At 44.6% G+C, this 22,082-nt stretch overlaps 1 protein-coding gene across 5 annotated transcripts in view; it reads right to left on the reverse strand.

Annotated features, from left to right (window-relative positions):
• Positions 1-1,598, reverse strand: part of MARK1 (microtubule affinity regulating kinase 1) — a 61,833-nt gene extending 60,235 nt beyond the window's left edge. For all 5 annotated transcript variants that reach the window (XM_082307474.1, XM_082307473.1, XM_082307472.1 and 2 more), the window contains exon 1: positions 1,268-1,598. In XM_082307474.1, the coding sequence (XP_082163600.1) occupies positions 1,268-1,318 (51 nt within the window). In that variant the 5' untranslated portion in view covers positions 1,319-1,598. The remainder of the gene's footprint in view (positions 1-1,267) is intronic.
• Positions 1,599-22,082: the final 20,484 nt, after the last annotated feature.

The raw sequence follows: 22,082 nt of genomic DNA on the forward strand, positions 1-22,082 counted from the left end.
GCTTTGGCTGGTACAGTAACAAACGTTATGAGCTCCTACTGTTGGCCAGAACCTCTATGGATTGATGCAATATAAATAAGCACCTTCCTCAACCCATTTCAACCCACCAGGCCATCTTCCTTCGTTTCTTACTGATCACTGTCTACCCAGCAAGAAGGTGGGTGCAACTGCATGCGTTAAATTTTGTATGATTCCTTTTTCTGTCCTGCGCCTTCTGCCACCTCCCCAAAGGCAACTGATGATATCTAGCACACATTCCAAACATACCTCTTTTAGTATTGGTCCCCTGACCTAAGACGAAAATTTCACACCTCCCATACTAGTGCCTATTTAAATAATCACTACTGACGGACAGGACCAGACATGGTCCAGGATTTTAAGATTTCTCAGGTACACCGTGTACCATAACTGAGACAGGTTATTTTCTGTGGGAAGACCACCACAATGGGGAACAACTCTATGCTTCTACTCCATCAAGTCCGGGCGGAGCAGAGGAAGAGCGCAAAGATGTTTAAAGAGAGCACAAAGGAAGATACAAACAATCAACTCGGGAGGTACCAAGGACATGACGACAGACAGCCTCTTGCAGACGCAGCACAAAGCAAAACAGAGGAAGGAATACAACAGCAACGCCGGGGACCATCTTCGAGGTGCAAACCAAACAAAGAGCAAGTACGGCTGAATCCCACCGGGCGAGACGGGGACGAGTGCCAGGCAGTTAGAGAGACCACGAGTGGGTGCCCTGGCCCTGGCCCAGGCGTGCCCGGCCTGGGGGACGCGCGAAGGCAGGGCGGCCCGGCCCGGCCTGCAGCCCGCGGGGACAGAGGCCTCTCCCCGCCGGGGGACCGAAGCCAACGGCCCCTGTGCGCCTACAGCCGCCGGCTCCAGCCAAGTACAAATAAGGGCGGCCCGGCCCGGCCCGGCCCAACAACGCGTTGGAAGGGGCTGCCCGGCCGCCGTGCGGGCGGCAGCCGCCCACCGACCCTGCGGGAGGCCCGGGGCCGCGGGCGGGCTGGGGCGACGTGGAGCCCGGCGCGCCGGACCCGCCCCGGCAGCGCCGCATGGAGGAGCCTGAGGCGCGGGCAGGCGGCGGTGCCGGCCCGGCCCGCCGGGCGAGGGGACGGCCGCGGCCCGCCCGCCCCTCGGGCACCTGGCCTGGGCGGCGGGACAGGCCGGGCCGCCGCCAGGTGCCGGGGGGAGGCGGCTGCGGAGGGGGCGGCGGGCGGGGGAAGGGGGGCGGCGGAGGGAGGCCCGGCGCGGCACTCACGTTCTCCGTGTCCCGCTCGTTGACGGTGGGCAGCGGCGTCCGAGTGGACATCTTGTGGGCCGCGGCGGCGCCGCGCCCGGCGCGCTGAGGGGAAGGCCGCCCGCTCTCCTAGGCCGCGGCGGAGGCCGCCGGCTGCCCCCGCCGGCAGCCGGGCGCACACGGCGGGACGCGGGCCTCCTGCCGGCCCCGCTAGGCGCCCGGCGCCATGGCCTCGCCCGCCCGGCCGACCCTCCGCCCGCCGTGCTCCCGCCCGCCTCGCCGCCGCCGGGCTCCGCGCAGCTCGGCCGCCGGCTCCTCCTCCCTCCTGCCCGCTCAGGTGAGCGGCCGGCAGCGCAGGGGGGCCGCGGCGCCTCCTCGCAGCATCCGGCGGCGGCACCGACTCCTCCTCCCGCCGCCGCTGCCCCGCGCTCCCTTCCCCGTCTCTCCCCTCCCCTCCTCCTCCCCGCCCCCGCCCCGCCGCGCTGGGCCCGGCCCCGCCGGCCAGGCTCCGCCGCCCCGCGCCGCAGGAAGCGCCGGGCGGTGCGGGCGGGCGCGGCAAGCGCGGGCGGGCGGGGGGCCTCTGCCGGCGCCACCGTCCCTCCCGCCGCGGCACCCGTCACGGGTGGCGCCGGGCCCTGCCGGGGTGGCGGCCGGGCGGGAGGGCGCGCCGGGCCCCGGCCCGAGGTGGAGTGGGCCGGGGCAGGTGTGCTGCTTCGTGGGGGAGGCCCGGGGGTGGGAGGGCCCCGGGAGGAGGCCAGCGGGGCTCGGGGAGTCAGCCGCCTGCGGAGCCCCCTGCCCGAGGGACGCGGGACGGGGCCCACGGGGGTGCTGGGCCTCCCTGCAGCCCGGCGAGTGGGTTGCCGCAGGGACTCGCCCATTGCCAGGAGTCGGCCTTGGAAAGGGCGGTGGGGCAGCCCTGCCCGCCTCCCGCACGGCTCCGAGTCCACAAGTCACAGACTTTCTGGGAGGCTCGTAAAACCCTGTGTCAGCATCGGTGTAAACCCAGCCGCTTATTTGTGCGCCTGAGCCAGCCAGCCTCCTTCACCCACTTGAAGCTGAAATCGGATCAACAAGACTCTGTGCGATGCTTCTATCTGCTCGTGTCCGACCGGCACGCAGTCCGCGAGCACTTAACCAATGACCTCATGTACTTAAAATTAGAACCATACACGCATTTTTGTCTTTGAGAAGTTACTAGTGTTTACATGACAGCAGCTTTTGCTATAAAACCAGCCAAACCCTTCACCAAATTCTAAAAATGATCTGTAAAAATAAAAAAAACAACCCCCTCTGCACCAAAACCAAAAGAAAAACAATGTGCCTGAATTTCCGTTGCAATATTTTGGCAGATTTTTGTAGATCAAGCTGTAAACATCTGCATAAATGCTGTAAATATCTGCATAAATGCTGTAAACACAATCCTTGCTCTGAAAGACCTTCCTTATGAAAAATACTTCGGGAAGCACTTGATGGGTTGTATGTCTATCTCCAGGAAGCTCTTATGTGCTTGGGCATGGATTGTTATTTATTATCTATATTTATAGGTTATATATATATATATATGTGCCTATATTTATAGGTAAACACACTAAATAGAGTATATTTAGGTCTGGCTGTGTTAGTTCTGGTGTGATTCAAGGGGTGCCCCCAGCTCCTCAGCGCTGGTCAGCCAACAGCAGAGTTTTCCAGATGTTTGGGAAAAGAGCTCTTCCTCTGCAGCCGATGCAGGCACAGGCAGAGAACATCCCCGCGCTGTACGCGCAGTGAGACTGGACTCGCTCTTTGCACGTTCAGCATCGTGTTGCTCTGAGCATGCGTGATTTGTCTGTCTGGAATGATAGAGGTTCCCAGCTAGTCCTCAGCCCAAAGCCTCCCAAATCCTTGCAAGGGCCTCTGCGAGCTCCTAGCTCTCTGCTCACGTAGCTGGCACTACCAACCACAAGGGAAATTTCAGGGTCCTGCATTTTTCCGGGAACAAAATAATCCAAGATTGGGTTTACTCGGTGTAAACAGCCATGGTCTAGCCAGCATGCCAAAACAAGTTTGTTGACAAACTGGATATTAACCCAGTTTGGTTGCTTAGCTCATCAAAATGCATTCACTTTTATCCCAAATGAGAACAAGGCTGTGTCTAGGGCTCTGCGTGGGGCCTGACTCTGCAACCCTTACTTGGTCAAGACTCCCACTGACGCAAGTCCGTCGTGGTATGGATTTGTGTACGCGCTTGTGGTCAGAGAAGAAAGGAGTGTAAACTCGAATGTCTTCTAAATGTGTTTAATGGCACCACTGACTAAGGGAAAGCTTAGAAAGACTTCCTGCCTTAGAATTTGAATGTGTTTTGGTCAGTAATTCGTAGGAAAATGTTGGTTCATCAGAAATTAAAAGTGTAATAATATTATAATTCTTGTTATCTGAAGATCTGCTTTGCAGTTGTTTTGGCCATGGTTGTTACTGTTATCATCTTTTTTCACATTAATAAGTCACTCATTCATTTAATAGCTCGGTTTAATTTTGTTTGGTTATTACTACAGGCCTCTCGTCTCCCCCGAGTGAGAACATGCAGGGACAACAACTGAGGAGCTGTGTGGAAGAGAAGGTGACCACAGAGATGGTCCCGTCGTCCCCCAGCCGCTCTCCAAAGAGACAAAAAAGAAGATGGGCAATGGGCTGAGCGCAAAAATGGCCTGGAAAAAGGGTGCTCCAGACTGTCTGAGACCTGCACTAAAATATGCAGAAAGTTATTGCTGCTTCACGCAGCGTTAAGGCCTGCTTTGTGCCCAGCGTGAGTCACAGAGCACAAGTAGGGCTCAGATGGCCGCAGCAGCGGTGCTGCGGAGGGGTGCAAACAGCAGGCAGCGAGGGGAAGGCTGTCATTTTGGGAAGGCAGGAGCGTTTTGCTTGGGATCCATGTTTTGAAGGGCTGGAGGAAGCCTTGGCTTCTCACATCAGAAGTGAAAAGGACAGACTTGTGTCAATAGAAAGCTCTGGGTAGTGGTTGTGATCTTTCACCCCGAGCTCTGAGAAACCTGCAGGGGCCCCTGCTCGAGCCTGTGTGAGTACCTGGTTGTTTTCTTCCTGACTGGTTGTTCAGGCAAAGACAGAGGATGCAGAGCACAAGACTCAAGCTCTTACACCATTATTATTCTGAAATGCGCTCATTCTCTGCATTTTTGCCAGAAATGACATGTTTATTTATGACTAGACGACTTTGTTTAGTGAGGAAACTAAGGTGTCAGTCAGCTTTGTAGGCACTTGTCCCTCCCAAGGGGAGCTCCAGCAGTGAGTCAGCTGCAGCTTCCCGGCACGCAGGCAGGACAGACTCGTTGCTTTGTGCCTTGTAGAAGCCAAGCCCATGTTCCTCCTCGTCCACGAAGCCAGCTGGCTGGTGCTTAGGCCCACTTTTCTTTTTGTTTGCAGGGATGTGCTGGATGGGAGCAGCGCAGCCAGGCAAGCACAGAAATCCCAGTCCCTCCAGCCTGGCAGAAGGACAGCTTCCCAGCTCCAGCGCTCCCTCCGGACCCACCTCGGATGGTCTGCGGTTCATTTAGTGACTGGCTTGAACTTCAGTGCTGGAAGGGTGGATGTTCCACCACCTTAACAGTAACTGAATCTCATCCACAACTGCAGTAGCGATTTCAGACACTAACTTGAATGAAACCCTTTCGCACAATTTTCAAATTTAATTCTCAACAGCAAAAGGGTGAGAGGTTCAGAAATAATGCAGGAACAGGTGGCCACTGAGATGCAAATAAAACTGAACAAAGTCTTGGTCTTTATTGCCTTTCATTGCACGAGGACATCTACTATATTGTGGAAAATTAAATGAAAGACCTGGAAAATATGTAAGAGTTATACACCTCCAGCTGCATGTCATAAGACTGCAATAGCATTAAGGACTCCTGAGGTCATTACAAACTACAGATACAGGGCCCCACGGATTATTTACTTTCATGAGGGACACAGGACAATATTATATGTACTCTGAATATACATAGACCTTGTAAATATATTATTAGTTACAGTCAAGATTCCAATTTTGCCATAAGAATCATTAGGAAGTACAGTCTTGGTGAAAAGTTAAATAACATATAATTTGCTCCAAATACTTTAAGCCTCCAAACAAATGAGCATTTTTTTTTTTTTCATTTTAATAGGAACACATACCTCTTGTGAATACTCTTATCATGTATATGCAAACAAAGGTTTAAATACATTTAACAGGCAGAATTTGTCTCAAGGACAGTTGTGCTGAAATTTGCCCCTAAACGTAGTTAAGTTTGTGTCTTCACATCTTCTGGGTAACTGTTATAGTTTCGATGCCATTATGAGGAACTGCCATAAGAATGCCCATGTAAGAACTTCATATGAAAACAGCAAATAAAAGGAGCATTTGTCACTGATCAGCCTGGATCTCTGGGAGGAGTAGAATAAAATCATAGTAAAACTTAGTAGTTAGAGAGCTTTCTTGCACATCCCTAAGGCCTCTAAAATGGTATCAGCAAATCTATTTCACAGAAGGAAGACCACCTGAAGAAGAGCTGCACCTTTCAGGAGTGAGCCCTGGCAGCACCTCTAAAATATGTGAGTTGCCAATGGTCTGAAGAAGCTAGTAAGGACATTTGCTCTGTCCCTGGGCATGCCTCCGATGGCCTGAAAAAACAGAAGGGTGTTATAAACTGGTCATACATTGCTAAAGATCTCTGTACCGGCTCTTAATAACCATCGCCAAAAATAACTTGTTTCAATTGTTTCCTTTGGCTTTGATATCTCATCTTTCTTTTGCCGCCCCCAGTCTCTATCAGCCACAGCCAACTTCTTCCCACATCTGAAGAGTTTCAGAAAGGAAACTAGCAAGCCGCTGTAGCACTGAGGTAGAACCACAATGAAACCTGGGGCAATGGCAACTGCATGAATTTCAGCCCTTGTTTTCATTCGCTGCAGTCTTTTTTTGACTGTTGTGGCTTTCAATAGTGGTTTCAAACTTGCTTTTTAAAACTCTCATTTTCTTTCTTTCCTTTTTGAGCTTGAGTTTAGATTAAGTATATTGGCAGAGGAGGTAAGGCTTGAATCATCTTCATGCATTAGCACCGACAATATCTTTTTTGATATTCATTTTTTTGGAGATATTAACATTCTTAGAAAAGACTGTATTAGAGAGTAATAACAATGAAAACATAGTGTAACATGTTGGAAATATCTGTAACGTAAGGCAATATCTTGGTATCCCTTTTATCTGGAAATATTTGTTATGAAAGCATGTTAAAGAGTAAAACAACTATTTAAAGCAGGTACATGATTCCTGTCACAGCTGTATCTCAGCCTATCACATAAGACATAACGCACCAGTGCATTAGACCTGGGAAGCTTCCCTAGCTGTTGCTCAGCTGCGGATCTGAGGAGCGGAGGGACTAAATGGTCTGTCCAGGAACAGAGAGGAAGCCAGGGACAAAGGAGACAGCAGACTCCCTCTAAATAGTCCTTTGGGACCCTCCGGGTACAGATTTAAAACCAGCTTTAGATAACCCCAGGAGATGGGGCAGGATGGCAGAAAGCCTGCAACAAGAGGCCTGGTGATCTGCCATTGATCTTCAGAGGGCCATCAGAGACCAGAGTGGGGGAAGAGTTGGGAAAGGCAATTAACCTAAGTGGTCACAGATGTTCTCACTCTACATCTGCCCTCTTCAGACTTCAGTGGTGTGGTTTCTGTGGAAACAGAAACTCTGTGCTAAATGGAGCTGCTATCCCTGGCAGGATCTCATTTTTCCAACGATGTATTCTACAGTAGCTCAACAAGAGCTTGTTGATGCAGAAAGGTGCAAAGCTATCCTGCAGAAGCATTACATATTCCGATCCAAACGAGAACAGCTTTTGATGCAGGAATAATTTCAGGTTTTGATATGAGTTAATCCAATAAATGATTCTATAACAGGGAAGCCCCTATGTAATCCCCAGTGAGTGTGCAGTCAGTTCCAGTAGGCTTTCCTCTCCCCCATTTTAAGGTGACCAAGGAAAGGAAGATTTGAGCTGAACTCCTGACTGCAAGATTTAAGCATGTGTGTGTGTCTGTGTGAGTGAATATTTTTTTACTTATTTAGGACAACTTTTATTTCATATTTTTATAATGTCTTTTTGGTTAAGATACCTTGTTGAGTGGACTGGGTTTCATTTTTTACTGAGTCATTCTACCACTTTAGAGGCTTAAAATGGCTTGGGATGTTGGGTAATTTTTTTTTTTTCATCTCCCCCTCAACCGCCCCCCCCCAAAAAATGCAGTCTCCCTGTTTTGTTTTTTGCTGACTGCACGGAACTGGCAGAATAGCCTTAAAGATAATTGACAAAATGACAGGATAGAATAAAAAGTTGGAAAGGAAGGTCTGACACAGGCATTCCTGGACTTTTCAACAGTTAAACCACAATGGCCTGTTCAAATGAACACATTACTCCCACAAGAGAAAGTAAATTTTATCCCTCCCAGAATTTGCATGCAGAATACAATGGCAAACAACCACTTACTGCTGTGAGTCGTACTGACCATATCTTACAGCAGACTGAAGACTAAGGCTGAATCCGTCCCACCTTCTCTGAGGTTATCAGGAGGAAAGAAAGGCCATCTGGACCTCCTGTAACAGCCACTGAGCCGGAGCTGGCAATAACCTTGGCTGCAATAGCTTCAGCAATGGATTTAAGAGAGGACAGATTCTAGAGGTCTCCTTTAAAGAGTCCTAAAAAGGTGTAAAATGACCAGATGAGAATGATAGGCAGCAGGGTTCACTTTGTGTTGACTAAATGACTGCACAAAACCAACACCCCAAAGTCAGGTGCAGGGAGAGGAAAGAGGACCTTACTCTGAGTTACCTCGTCACCCTGAGATGCGATAACTGACCGTATGGGGCCGTAGTCTGCCACCAGTACCATCGTCTTGCAAAACCACATCATCTTGCTTTCCCAGCCTCTGAAGGGAGGGTGGCTGGAAACAGAGAGGAGAACACGGCAAACAAGAAAAGAAGCACGTTGTAGGATTTTACTTTTTAAGTTAGCCAGAGAAGTACGAAACAATGTCAACCCGATTTCCAGAATGTGCTAAAAATAAACCAAAGGGTTTATTTTTAGATGTACCAAGCTATCCAATAACAGCTCAGCTTTATGGCATGTAGGAATAGGATCCAGATTCTGATTTTGGTTATAATGCTGGGAGTTTTCCATTGGCTTCAAAGATAATTAGTAGTTTCACCAAAGTAATTTGATCAGAATTTGGCTATAGATCTATTGTTCCTTGATGTCATGCACTTACACATAAGTTTTAGTGGAAAAATAATTATTAAAAAATACCAGAAGCAACACACTGATCTACCTCACAGCTTATTTTGAGGTTTAAATGATTTTAAGTGTTTTGAGAATGAATGGTGCTATACATATGCTCAGCATTATTATGTATTATATAAATGCATAACATCAGGCATGCTATTTTCATCTTTGCCTACAGCACGATAATGACATATCTGCAGTGGGATGAAATGCAATGCTATATTTATATAAAGGTTATGGATTATGTTTGTATTTCATGTTGTTAGGTGATATGCTGCTTGTTATATCTAAGTCACTGTTCAAATTTGTCAGGGGTTAATCATGGCCAGTCGTTCCTATCTGACACCTGGTATGCTTCTGTTGCTAGAAGAAAAATTTTTCCCCTCTGTAACTCATCAACTTAGTTTAGAGCCAGTGAAAATGCTCTGTGATGATGCCAGTGCTTACAGGGGTGGAAGAAAATGCCAGTCTTTATTCTGAGATAACCTATTCAAAACTCAGCTAAGCAGTGTTGGTGATAGTGATGTAAAATGAATTAAGGACATATAGCTAAAATACTGTAAAGTCCAGCACCTTTTAGGAGCACTAAAAAGCTAACTAAAATATCTGAGAATAAGTTTAGCAAGCTAATGGTTTACTTAAGATAATAGTTCCTTTTTTTATGGAGATCTGATATGATTGCAATGAAGTATGGGACAGAAGAGCTCACTGGAGTACCAAAACATTTTCCAGTAAGGTTTGCAAGTCTAGCTTTATGAATACTGAAGTTTATTTCCGTTGCAAAAAATGTACACAGATTTTTCAGGTTAGATTTGTGTCTCAAGCCTAACTTTTGGCACTGTTCCTGCATTGCCAGTATTTTCCCTGCAGAAGTACACTAAAAATCCACCGGATCAAATCTTAAGGCCTTCTGGTCAGTTTTTATTGAGCTCTTACTAGAAACACAACTCGCAGTAGTTCAAATCCTGATGGATAAAAAGCAGCTGAGCACGCACCCTTCCCTCTAATTTCCATAGCAGTTGTTGCTGAGTAAGGCCTGGATGCAGCTCCTGCTCCTGCGTCAGGACTGCTGACACAAACAAGTGGGAGGAAGATCAAGCTCCGGTGAGGACGGACCTCAGGAGCTGGTCCATTCTGCTTTCACACGGATGGGAGTGTCACAGTGCGCTTTCCTGCCTAATCAGCCTCAACACGGCCTTGCACAACTCAGCCTGTTTTAAGCTTTTAACCAGGGTGTAGGAGTTCAGAAAAAAAAAAAAAAAACACCTCCCTTCCCTGAAGAAAAATGTAATTGCAAAAATTTGTTTTGATGTAGCATGTACAGTAAACTTGAATCACTGAAAGTAAACCACACATTTGTGCAAGTATTTTTTCTTTCCCTAATTTTCATTCCTAGTTAGCTATTCATTTTATTTACCTCCTCGAGAAAACATGCTAGAGACTGGATCCAGCTCCCAGTGAGGCTCATGGTGGAGCTCCCAAGGCCATAATCCCTGGGGCTGTAAGACAGCTCCTCTCTGTTGACCCCGCTGGGGCTATCCCAGTATATACCAGCAGACAATCTGGTCCCCATCATCGTTAATGCAGACAGTCCTCTGTGTGACTCATCTTATGGGCCAAAGCAAATATTAATGCACAGTAATAATATCAAAATAGTGCATGGTGATAGGTTCCACTCTCATTGTAATTGTGTTACTAATTACAAGTGCTACTTACTCTTTATAACACTCATTTGTTTTAATACTCTGAGAGAGATCGGGAGCCAAGTGTGTTTAAGGCTTCATACAAACAAAAGCCTTGATGTTACAACATGATCTGCACTAGAAGCCATGCATATATGCAACTTCAGTGTCAAGATCACGGTCCTCGCAACCTCTCTAGACCTCTGCGGAAGCCAACCCAGAAGCTGCAAATTTATTCTTCTGTTAACAGGCTCAGAATATGGATCTCGGATATTATTACCAGTACGTAGCATGCCAAGAGGTGAAAGACAAATGGAAGAGCAGTCTAAAATTCAACTGATGCAATAAATGGGCATAGTGAATAGCAGGGCGAGAATGGCATACCAAGGGACAAAGCCAAGAAAATGATTGTTCAGTTTAGGGAAGACGGTCAAACAAAATTGACTAATATTTAACAATCACGTACTCACTGTAGAGTCATTTATTGTAACCAGCAATAAGAAAAGCACCAATGAATGGCTAGAGAAATGTACTGATTGGGCCCCTTAATATAGATTCAAAACAATGCCATCAATGAATATGGGAATTCCTTGACAAGAGGAAAAGGGATATAATCCTATCTCTGGTACTTATACAGCTTCTTTTACCATGGCATCTGAGCATCTTTTTCATAATAGGCCTCATATTCCATGCAGTTGGGAAGCTTTAGAGCAGGCCCACAGCAGCAGGCATCCCTGAGAGGGGGGCAAGCTGCCAGGGATGGCACAGCCAGGGTGCGTTGTCCTAACCTAATCCCTACCTCCTACTAGTACAGCTGCTGGTACCATCACCTAGTAGCAGCTCTTCAAGCCTCCCCCATCCCATCCCATCCCATCCCATCCCATCCCATCCCATCCTGTCTCATCCCATTCCACCCTGTCTCATGCCATCCCATCCCATCCCATCCCATCCCATCCCATCCCATCCCATCCCATCCCATCCCATCCCATCCTTATTTTCACGTTTGCACTTGGTTTCTCTGCAGCAGGACTATGCCGCAATCTCAGCTTTCTTTCCCTCTGTTCCCAGCAGCATGGGAGATACAGGAGAGAAGGCTGGGAATGCTGCTTCTCAGGGGAAAGAGCCGTTGCTTTTTGGAGAGGGAAAGAAAGTAAACTCTTACTCTTCCTATCCCCATGTACATTTCCCTGATCTTACCAGTCCTTCTCCCTTCAGACCTGCTCAGTGCAACTACAAAATTCACCTTTACCCATATGTTTTGGGATTCTTGGGAAATCTTATGCCGTTCATACTAATGGGAACTGAAGCATGGAAAGAATAAACAAGGCTATCCAGAAAGTCTACAGTAGAGAGAGACCCAAAAAATGAATCTTCTCACATGCAGGCTGTTACCCTAGCTACCGAGACTTTCTTTTTGTGGAGCCTTATTTTCTACGTGTTAATCCAGGCTTCTCTTTTCTTTTTCTCATATTTGTGGGTCTTAAGTTCAATAAGAAAGTGGTTTTGCTTCCTCTGACGATGTTGATCAACAGAATTTCACTTGCAAGCATATCTAGGTAGCGAGAAAGTTTTGCAAATATTTGTGCAAATGTTCATCCAGTTCATAAACTGCATGATTTGACCATCTTGAAACCTTCCTATGGTTTCGAGAATCGTGCAGACAGGGATTAAAAACGGTGCCATCTGACAAGTCAGGCCAAACTATAGGCAGCTGGTATTCTAAGCAATCATCCTAATGCATAGTTCATGAGTGAGCCATTGGCTGCAATATATTTGTGGTAGTCATTTATCAAATAATAATGAGCACCGAAGGCTAGATCCTATAAATGGATGAATGGGGCCAATTCCTGCACCTTGGTAAGAGGAATGTGTCTCGAGGCCCATGTTTATGGAGATACAAATTTGTTCTTTGCACTCTTACCAATAATAAGACTAAAGGAATGCAATTTTTGTTGTTAATACTTTGCTTAACGTTAGTCTAGGGAAAGGTTGTTAGTATTCTATAGCTATCTCATCAGTCTCAAGGGACATGTCATATACATTAAAGGGCACAAATCAATAATTAACATAAAACCCTCCTAACCCTAAAGTCAAATATTAACATCTTCCCTTCTTTCTTTTTTTCTTTTTTTCTTTTCTTCTTTTTTTTTTTTTTTTTTGGCTTCTGGCAAATTCCTAAAGAACCCAAGGCTGAGAGTGCTAGAATATTGCCCAGAGATGACAAAAATAATGAGATTGCCAAATTTCAAGCATATAAGTCCACAGTAAGCTCAAAAGTTTAGTATGGAGGGAAGTGCTTTATGATGTGTTGGAATCCTGCAGGATGCTCTAATCAAGAGAAGGTTCAATACCTGGTACCTATAAAACAATAAATTTTTGGGACTAAAATTTTCTGGAATAAAGATGCTTCTTTCTAAAAGTCTGTAAAAAATAATAATTGATATTTTATAGAAATAATTCCATTGATATAATCCTTAAAATATGCTTATTTAATTATATTCAAAATTAAATATTGCTAAATGTTTCCAAAACTGAGTTATGAACCTGTGCATAAATCCTTGTAGCAAAAGCTCTGTTTTCATCTTGCAGCATTAACATTTAGAGCATTTTAAAAAGTGCAATAGTGCCACATGTTCAAAGCAATTCCAAATTCCAATTAAAGGGTAACATCATGTTAAACAGTTATAAAGTTAAATATATGTGCATAATTTATTAGATATAGGCATAGTTTTTTTTCAAATTTCTATGCACATCTGAAAATGGTACCTATCGCCATATATTTATGCCTCTATGTATAATAAACTGCACACCTATAGATACACTAGATACAGGCATACAGATAGTTCAGATACATTCCCAAGGCATCTTCAATTACTAATATTTTTGTCAGTGGGAAGGAACGTGATCTTTCATAACAATGAAGTAATTGTTTATTTTCTCCTTGCCATTTTGTTGCAGGAATTAGACATTTTGGGTTACTTATTACCATGAGATAATTCCTGCCGGTCTGCTGAAGGCACAAGCAAGGCAAAGTGTTTCCTAATTCCCAGAAGGCATGTGGTATCTCATGGTAACACACACACGCATTGCGGTGTGACATTTCTTCTTCATACAGGTAAATGGACCATACTGTATCCAGGATACAGCTTTGTACTTCCATTAAAATCTCACTTGTATTTCCCTGCTTGCAAAATACATTATCAAGCTGTATAGTACAAAATAAAATTTCGTGGAGCGCTTGTACCACTGCAATTTTAATAAAATCCAGAGAAAGACTAAACAGAAACATACAACTGCTGAAAAGCTAAAGGGCTGACATTTCGGTGAAAGTTGCTGTCTTCAGTCTTGTGTGTATGGGAAAGGATATTGATAATCTCATGCTACTGATGGGCAACAGTGTGTGGATAGCTGTCTTAAAACATATTGTGAATATAATGGAAACATATTATTGCTAAATGTTTTCATGGTATTGCTGTCAGGGCCTGACTACAACAAGGTTTCCTAACTTCGGTCAGCAAATCAGACGAAGAGCCTTCTGCAAGTCTTCTCCCTGGCTGCTCGTATTTCTCAATATTCTCAGTCAGGAATGCATCCAGGACGCATCCCAACTTTCAGATGGCTTCTTGTAGTGGCGGTTATGCAGTTAGTCGCTTAGAAAGATGGACAAGTCTGTGCAGTGGGCAGCCCTCTTGCATCATGTCAACCGTGCCCGGGGCCAGCTGACTTATTTTTCCACACATTGGTTTACTCTGAGGCAGAGATTCTCCATGCTGCTAACATCTGCTCAAGGGAGATGTAAAATTTCCCTTTTAGGAGGTGTAGGAGAAGGCAAAAAGGGAAGGCATCTGTCTGTGACAAGCCCCCAAATCCATTATTAATTTCTGATTGCAGCGTATTTTTCTCAGTTCCCCATAGCAGAGTCTCATTCCACTACTCTCGGCTCTTTACCTGAGTTTAAAGTCCACTGAGATCAATATACAATGAACGTGGACATGAGAGGACAGACTAATGATGGAAGAGAGAGAGGACAATGAAAATAGCCTACTAATTATTGCACTTGGGGATTTCCTCCAGAAACTAAAGTCCTTCCAGATTCCCTCTAGAAAGGAATTTCCAGCCACTGGGCACATCCTCTTTGTGTCAATAATTTGTTGTATACTGACAATGAGGCAATACAGCCCTTTCTTTATGTACAGCTAGCTATTACACTTGCAGATAAAGTCACGCATATCATATTATAAATGTGATCTTTACACCCCGAGCTCTTCTGTGTTACAGAATTATTGACGGAGGAATCTCCTTCCTCTATTAAGCAGGGACTTGGATACAGGAAAATTCTTCATGGGAAACTCCCATATACCGTAAAAATGATCGTGAACCTGGTTATCTTCTAAATATGGTCATAAATCATCTTTTCCTTTTTCTTAGTAAAAATCCCCCTGATTAGTTTGGGACATTAACAGGCAAATTTTTTGGCAATGGCTTTTGGTGCTTCAAATGCTTTCCTTCAAGAAAAAGGAAGAAAAGGCATTTGGGTTGGAGAGAACTGGAGAGGCACGCTGACTCGAACACAGTTAGCTGCAGTAGCAAGACCAACATGAAAAACGGATTTTTTTGCTTGTGGTTTTCTTTTTCCCCAAAGTTGTCTGTGGAATTAGCTCCCCTACAGATGTATTTCTCCAGATGACAGCCTCTGCTTTGCATCTGTTACATAGAGAGCTGAACATGGGCTCTGAAGTTTGAAACTGGATTTCCAGTCAGTCAGAGTTCAAGGAAGACTTGGGATTTTGGCTTGGTTTCATAGCTAATTACATGGCATAAAATCCCCGCTATCTTGAAGTCAATGGCACAAATCCCACTGGTTTCAGTAGGGCAAGAATGTCACCCCTTGCAGTTTAGAGGTTAACTACAAAAAAGAAAACAACTATAATTCTGACCATACAGTAATTATATCATCTTTATTCATGCCCATGCCTGTCATGCTTTTAGTCTACTGGATCTATCTGTTTCCCATAATATATATTTATAAAGGTTTCCCTGCCTGCCTCTTTCTGGAGTTCCTGTGATCTGTTCAAGGGGTGTGATCTTCAAATCCAGACACAGAAAGACCCCTAGGAAGTGCATAAGCTTGTGATAAAATGCTGATAGCATTCTGGCACTTAATTTCCAAATTCCAATGGAGTCACAAGACAGATTCCATTTATTTTAATTGTCTCTACATCAGTTCCTTTTAGTGCTTGAGGACTACTGGACAGCATCAGATGAGATGTGCCAGAAGTGTTCGTCAGACCAAATTGGCAATAATCTTCTGTGTAGCTATAATTGTTTTGTTTTTTTTTTTTTTTCATCAGCACATCTTCCTCAAATATTCCTGGCCATATATGGTGTGAACTTTTTGCCTTTATTCAGGAATTTCCTTTTCAATTTCTCTTTTTCTTAAGGCAGCCTGTACTAGGACAACATGAAAAAATTCTGGAGCGTGATCCAGTCCCTTGCATTCATAACTGGTATACAGATGGTTCTGTGAGCCTCAGGCAGCGGAGGAATATCATCACATTTATAGAGTTTTAGTGATAACTCAGATAGTTACTCCAAAACATCATATGCTACACCAGTATTTTGCACCAGTTGAGTAATGTGGAGTGTTCTGCCAAGGCTCCTCGGTGTGCTTTTTCACAGCTGTGATGCTGTCAGCCCAAAGACAATGCTTGCAGTGAGGAGCCCAGCGCTCCCACAGACGCTCAGCTGTCCCGAGGCTGGATCTCAGCCAAAAGGATCCTGAAACATTTTCCATGGGCTATATCCTAATGTATATTTCCTGTGCATTCATGCAATTCTTTCTAATGGGAGGATGGTTTGCAGGATAGCTGCTGGACTGGCTTATAGTCTGCTCTGGAAGTGCATAAGGCAGAGGTCGCCGCTGTAGAACTAACATTGCCTTATTTTCTATGACAGCTATGAGTTTATACATAGATATTGCATTGCATTATTTTGTTTGCTCAAACCTCATTAAACTATGTGGAGTTTAAATATACCCAAGCCACAATGCTGGTTTATAACATCCTTCTGTGGTGACCACTGTGTTGATGTAGCTGTGACCTTGTTTGATTGAATGGCATGGTGTTCTGGGAAGACAGCCCCTGGTGTGATGATGATATGACCCTTGGTTCTGTAGCCGGTGGTTTCCCTGGCAGCACGCCATGGGATGGCCACCACAAAGTATAGGGGCTGGGGGCTTGGAAATTAATGTCCCTGTTTCTGCTCTAGGTATTGGTTATGATGAACCTGGGCAAGTACTTCAGCAGAGCATTTATCTGCAACAGCTCTACTCAGTGCAGCACCACTTTGGGTGCAGTGGTGGGTGCAGCAGGGTACAGATGCCATCCTGGGGTCACCAACGAGAGCGACTATTCCACAGGAGAGCTAAAAGCTCCACTCATGCCTGCATCAGCAGCAGGCACACACACAGAGCTCCTCTCCAGTTGCCCCTCCAGGCTGCTAATGGCTGTAGCAAACCAGTTTTGCAATGACTGATCAACTGTGGAAGCTGTTGTTGCATGGGCATTTGTGATTTTGTGAGAAGGTTGCTGCTGTATCACTTAATAAGACATTGCAACGCATAGGAGTTTATTAGTGGCACTGCATTTCAAACAGTTTAGACTGAAGTCCTTACTGACAGACAAATGGGCTTTATCAAATACCTTTAGCAGGTGACACATTAATCCTTTGATTACTAATAATAACATAAAAATAAGATGATCACACAAAATTAAATATCAGACTTCAAGTCACAGGTTCCTTCTTTGGTGAACAGGTTATTTATGCAAACCTAGATTCATTTCACACCCTTCAAGCAAAGACATCATCAGTGAGAATGGTTATTTCTTAATGGATTTTGACATATGTCAGTTCAGTGCCCCATACCATTATAGAAGAGACACCTTGCCTTATGCTTCTCTGCTTTCTAAAACTTTGTACCTGTTGGTGGGACAGGGGAAATCAGTGGTCGAATTCTGAACCATGTGTTTGCAGGCTGCTATGAATATACGCTGAAATAGCTGAAGTTGGTAGCAATGCCTGTGGAAAAGCTGATGTTTCTTAGCATCATGTGTCCATCATGCTAAGTGCCTGAGGGGTTTTGCACATTTGTGAGTGTAAGAGAAAGATGCTGAAGGACTGTGGGGAACAGGAGGTCAAGAGATCCTCTGGACATATGTAAGCCAAAGTGGGTATGTTGGCAAGCTGCCTCGCGTGGTCGGGGAAACAGGAGCAGGGAGGCTTTATCCTCCCATTCAGAGACCAGAAAATAGTTGGAGGGAAGGAATGTCGTGTAACCAAGAATATGTGTTTGCGTTTACTCAGAGTTAACAGCATGGAAGGATATTATGCTATTTATAAGTGGTATTGCAATGAAATTTTGCAACTGAGTGGTATCAGAATAAGTTTATTTTGTGATAAATAATAACAGAACATAAATGTAAAAATATAGGTAACACATTGTTTCTTGTTTCAACAAGCACCTGGTGAACTGACCTTTTGGTAATTAGGTGGGTAAGTAATAAAGCAAGCAGATGGTGTAAGTTAATTGAATACAAATCAGGACCTCCACTGGAAAGTGCTACAGGTCTGCAAACCACAGACCACAGGTTAAGAATGACCAATGTAGGTAATGCATTTGTTCTTGTCCATCTTCTGGGGGGTGGGATTGCACATTGCATGCTGTGGGAGGGCCCTCCAGTTACCCCTGAATGGTGTATCTTCTCCAGAGTGCAGTACTCCGGGATGCAGTCATTAGCACCGATCACAAAAGAAGTGAATCCGTGACATTCCTCCCCTGCAATGCCTGTGTCAGGGCTCTTTCCAGGGCAATGAGCTCCATTTCAGTCCTCTGAGGATTCTCTGGGAAATGCTTTAGGGCCTTCTGTTGGGTTAGGTCCAGTAGTTGCTGGAACAGATCCCTCTCTCGCTCCTTTTTCTTTTTGAACCACATGTTGGCCAATCCGTCTGTGTGCACTACCTCCTGCTTCAGGGGAGCCGTGGCATCAAAAAGCCTTAAGCAGATTTTAAAAAAAGGGGAAGGGGTTTAAAATTATACTTTCTTAATATCAGTCCTCATGCTAAATGCAACAAAACTGCTCCCTTAACACTACCCCATCTTCAGTTCACGCTCTGGAGCCCAGACCAGGCAGTAAAGTGTAATCCAAATAGTTTTTGCTTGCTGTAGGTCCTCATGTAGCAAAGATGAGATGCTTTGGAATATGGCAAGACAGGGGGCAATTAGCTGGGAGGGGCTGTGGTGGCTCGTGTAAACAGAGGACATCGGTCAGCAGGTTAGCAATTCCGTTGTACCCCCGGTTCTCTTTGTACAGGAGGATATTACAGCCTCAGGAATCAGAAAGAGCCTTGCAAGGGTCTTGTGCAAGAGAAAGGACTTTGTCACGATGGTGGCCCAGTGGCTTCAGTATTCCTCTCTGTGCTGGGCTCTTGTGCAATTTTCAGCCCTGCTGGTTTGTGCAGCGTTGGCTGCTTTCATAAATCTCCTGATTGAATCCCAATGCATACACAAGATCAAAGGAGCTTGCAGTGGGTTTTATGCTGTTTGTTTGGCTGTCTCCAGTGCCTGCGCTGCAGCCTTGGGTGCTTTGCAAATAGATAACCACCATGTAACATTCAGAGCCTCTGCCTGCAATACTTGCAAAAAGGTGGTCCAGCTTGTCCCTGGGTAATTCGCCTGGAGGTCTCTAGCTTTGCCTTGGTAGGGCAGCCAGCATCGGGTATTCATTATTCCCTATTTGTCTTGAAAATGTTCTCTAAAGGTGTCTGCATTCTGGTGGGTCTTCTGAGAGAGACCACAAAGGTGTCTATGAGTGCCAGTAAAACCTTATCTCTCAGAAAAGGCACACTATGGCATAGTTGCTACAGTGCTGGTAGTTACTCTTCTTTAAAATGTCAAACAGTAGCAAATTCACACATAATATTTTAACCTGGGGTCTTTATAGACCTCAAAACTAGCCCCATATGAAGTACTGACCCCAAATCCTCTAGCTCCTAATCTAAACCTAGCCTGGGAAACTTGGCAACTCCCAGCCCTAATGACAGCTTGCCAACACTTACATACCATGGAGCTGCGTGGTGTGAGGTGGCAGTGACCGTGGCTTATATTTGAGCCCACGAGTTGCTGCAACAGTTGTAGGAAGTGGAGGTACGGAGGATGTGTTTCTAAGTATAGAAATTCTGCAAGACCATTAAGATTTGCTTTCTTTTGCTAAATCGTTCCTGACGGTAACTTTCTTATAAACCTTGCATGCTCTGCTAGTTTTTTTCTTTACCTCTGAAAATCTATTTCAAACTCTAAGGCATTGCAATACAATTCAACTTTGCTCCTTACCACCCTTGCAGGACCGCAATCTATCATTTCGTATCGCTGCTTGTGACGGTCCCTAGCCATACACAGCAATTTTGTATTCCACACTTCTGTTAAAAGAGCAACTAGTTCTGATTTCTTCAGACTGAATATTTGCACGTTTATAGCAGCCTGCTCCCTGCCTCTCTGTGAGAAAATACAGGTTCTGTAATCTTCTATACAGCTATTCACAAGCTGAGTGTTGTCTGGAGACTTAAAGCTACATGATCAATGCAAGCATCTCCTATTCCAATCCGAAAGGCAGAACTTTGCTGTTTTGTTAAAATCACAAACGAGCTGTATACACTACGCTTTCCCTTAAAATCACTCATGCAGCTCCACTGCGTAAGTTATAGGGAGATAGATTGGTGTGGGCTGGTAATGAGGTTTCTACCACCATGTCAGCCAGCCTTGTCAGCACCAGTGGCCTATTTTGCATTCTCAAGCTGGAAGCCATAGTATACCAGTACATAGGAACACCTAATTACATTTTAGCATCCGTAAAGGGGACATTTCGATCTCTTCTGCAAAAATGAACTCTGATTATCATTTGATGAAGTAATTTGATGAACATACCGAGTTATGGGAACAAAAAATATTGCAGCAATTGTCTTTTGCCAGATGATTAATACAGTGGAAGAGGGTTAATTAGGAAGTTGAACAAATCACAGAAATATATGTCGTAGAAACATAATTTTCAGGTGTTGTTGATCTCTTCCAACAGCATTGTGTAGACAATTTTAACAGAAGAAATTAAGACAAATATAAGCAGTTACTGATAGAGGTGAGGAACATATCAGTCTCTTAAAAATACCACTGACTGACTTCTCATTCCAGAGACTCCACATAGATCATTCCCTGGATAGTGTTATGAATCATTTGCCCATCCCAACATTTTGTTCGAACAACAACTCTACTAGTCATCTGATTTGTCAGACAACTGGATGAAATTTCTCCTCTGCATCTCACTTCGTGCCCCTAGGGCTGAGAAAATGGATTGATTTTAAAATGGGACCTATCGTGCCAAATTTCCTGAGCACTTCAAATGAATACTCTTGCTCGGTCATGACTAATGCCTTCTCAGATTCTGAGAACATGTCCGTGGCTTGCGTGCTCTCCTTTTGGTTGAATAACAAAGAACCTCCATTCATAAAGAGATCTTTCAAGAAACTTCTTGTAAATCAATCACTGACAACTGCATAGTCAGTCTTCTTGGTCTTGTCAGTTTTTAATTAAAAAGTTACGCCAACAAGTGATGACAGACATGAGCAGCACAACGTTCTTCAAAACGTCCAAATACATCTGAAGGTGAGCACGCAGGACAAGTTACAGTCCCACTCAACAGAATACCAGCTGAAAATGACCTGCCATGTAGAAATAAAAAACAAATATTGAAAGACAGATTTTTTTCTAGTTCTTTGTGATTTGTGAATACCTGAAATGTGCTCTGTAACTTGCTGCCCTAATCCAGGCTTAGATGTAGCCCCAGAATAAACAAGGTGACTGTACTTACTCTTGCATCATTTGACTGCATGACATCGACATTCATTTGATGGTGCTAGCTTGCAAGGAGTGATGATGGCTCTGTGTTTCCGTCCATATATTCTCCTACAAAGCACTTTACTGTTTGGATTTTAAATTAATTAACATGTTGGAGGAAGGAACCTACTGATTTGAGGCTTGTGAAATCTTCTTCTGTCCCTAGACTCATAACCCATGTAGTTCTCTGCTTGGTCAGGAAGCAGAGATTAAGGAAATTGGACCAGATTCACAAGAAAACTTGAGGCTCATTTGGAGACATTTTTTATCTTTGACCCCAAATATGAAAGTTTACGTTTTTATCATTCAGTTAGTTAACTCAGGATTACCCAAGATACAGGGTATCTAAGATTACCCAAGATATACTGAGGATTTGTAGAAGTCCCTTGAAAGGGCTTTTGTTTCTACATTATCAAGTAGTTCAGGCCGGCAACTTCAGAATTACCCACTGGTTTTGTTTTTGTTTTGTTTATGTCAAGAGGTGCTTCATACAGCTTAATACCAATGTTATTATTTTGCTTTGATAATTCAATGTCTTAAGAAAATGCCATGGTTTTGTCTCTTTTCATCTTTCCATTCTTTGTAGCAATGTCTGAGAGTAAAGTAACTGGAAGAGAGTGGAACAAAAAAAGATCGGTTTTCTCAACTTTATTTTATCCCAACACATTGCATAGCTTTTACTTTCTCACTTTTTATGGTGTTTCACCTGCATTGCCAGCTAGGGCTCAGTTCTACACATGGATCCAGCAGTATTGACTACTGCAGTTATGTGGTATTGTATTCTCTGAACCCTGTTTTCCTTGCCTTCTGAGTACACAAGGCAGATCATGGCCTTAAAATTTAATTTTCTGCCTATTCTTTCATTGCAAGAAGATCCTTTTAGACTGTGCAAGTTTCCAGCAGCGTT

Source organism: Platalea leucorodia (assembly GCF_965183815.1).
Source record: "Platalea leucorodia genome assembly, chromosome: 3".
Classification (NCBI taxonomy): Eukaryota; Metazoa; Chordata; class Aves; order Pelecaniformes; family Threskiornithidae; genus Platalea; species Platalea leucorodia.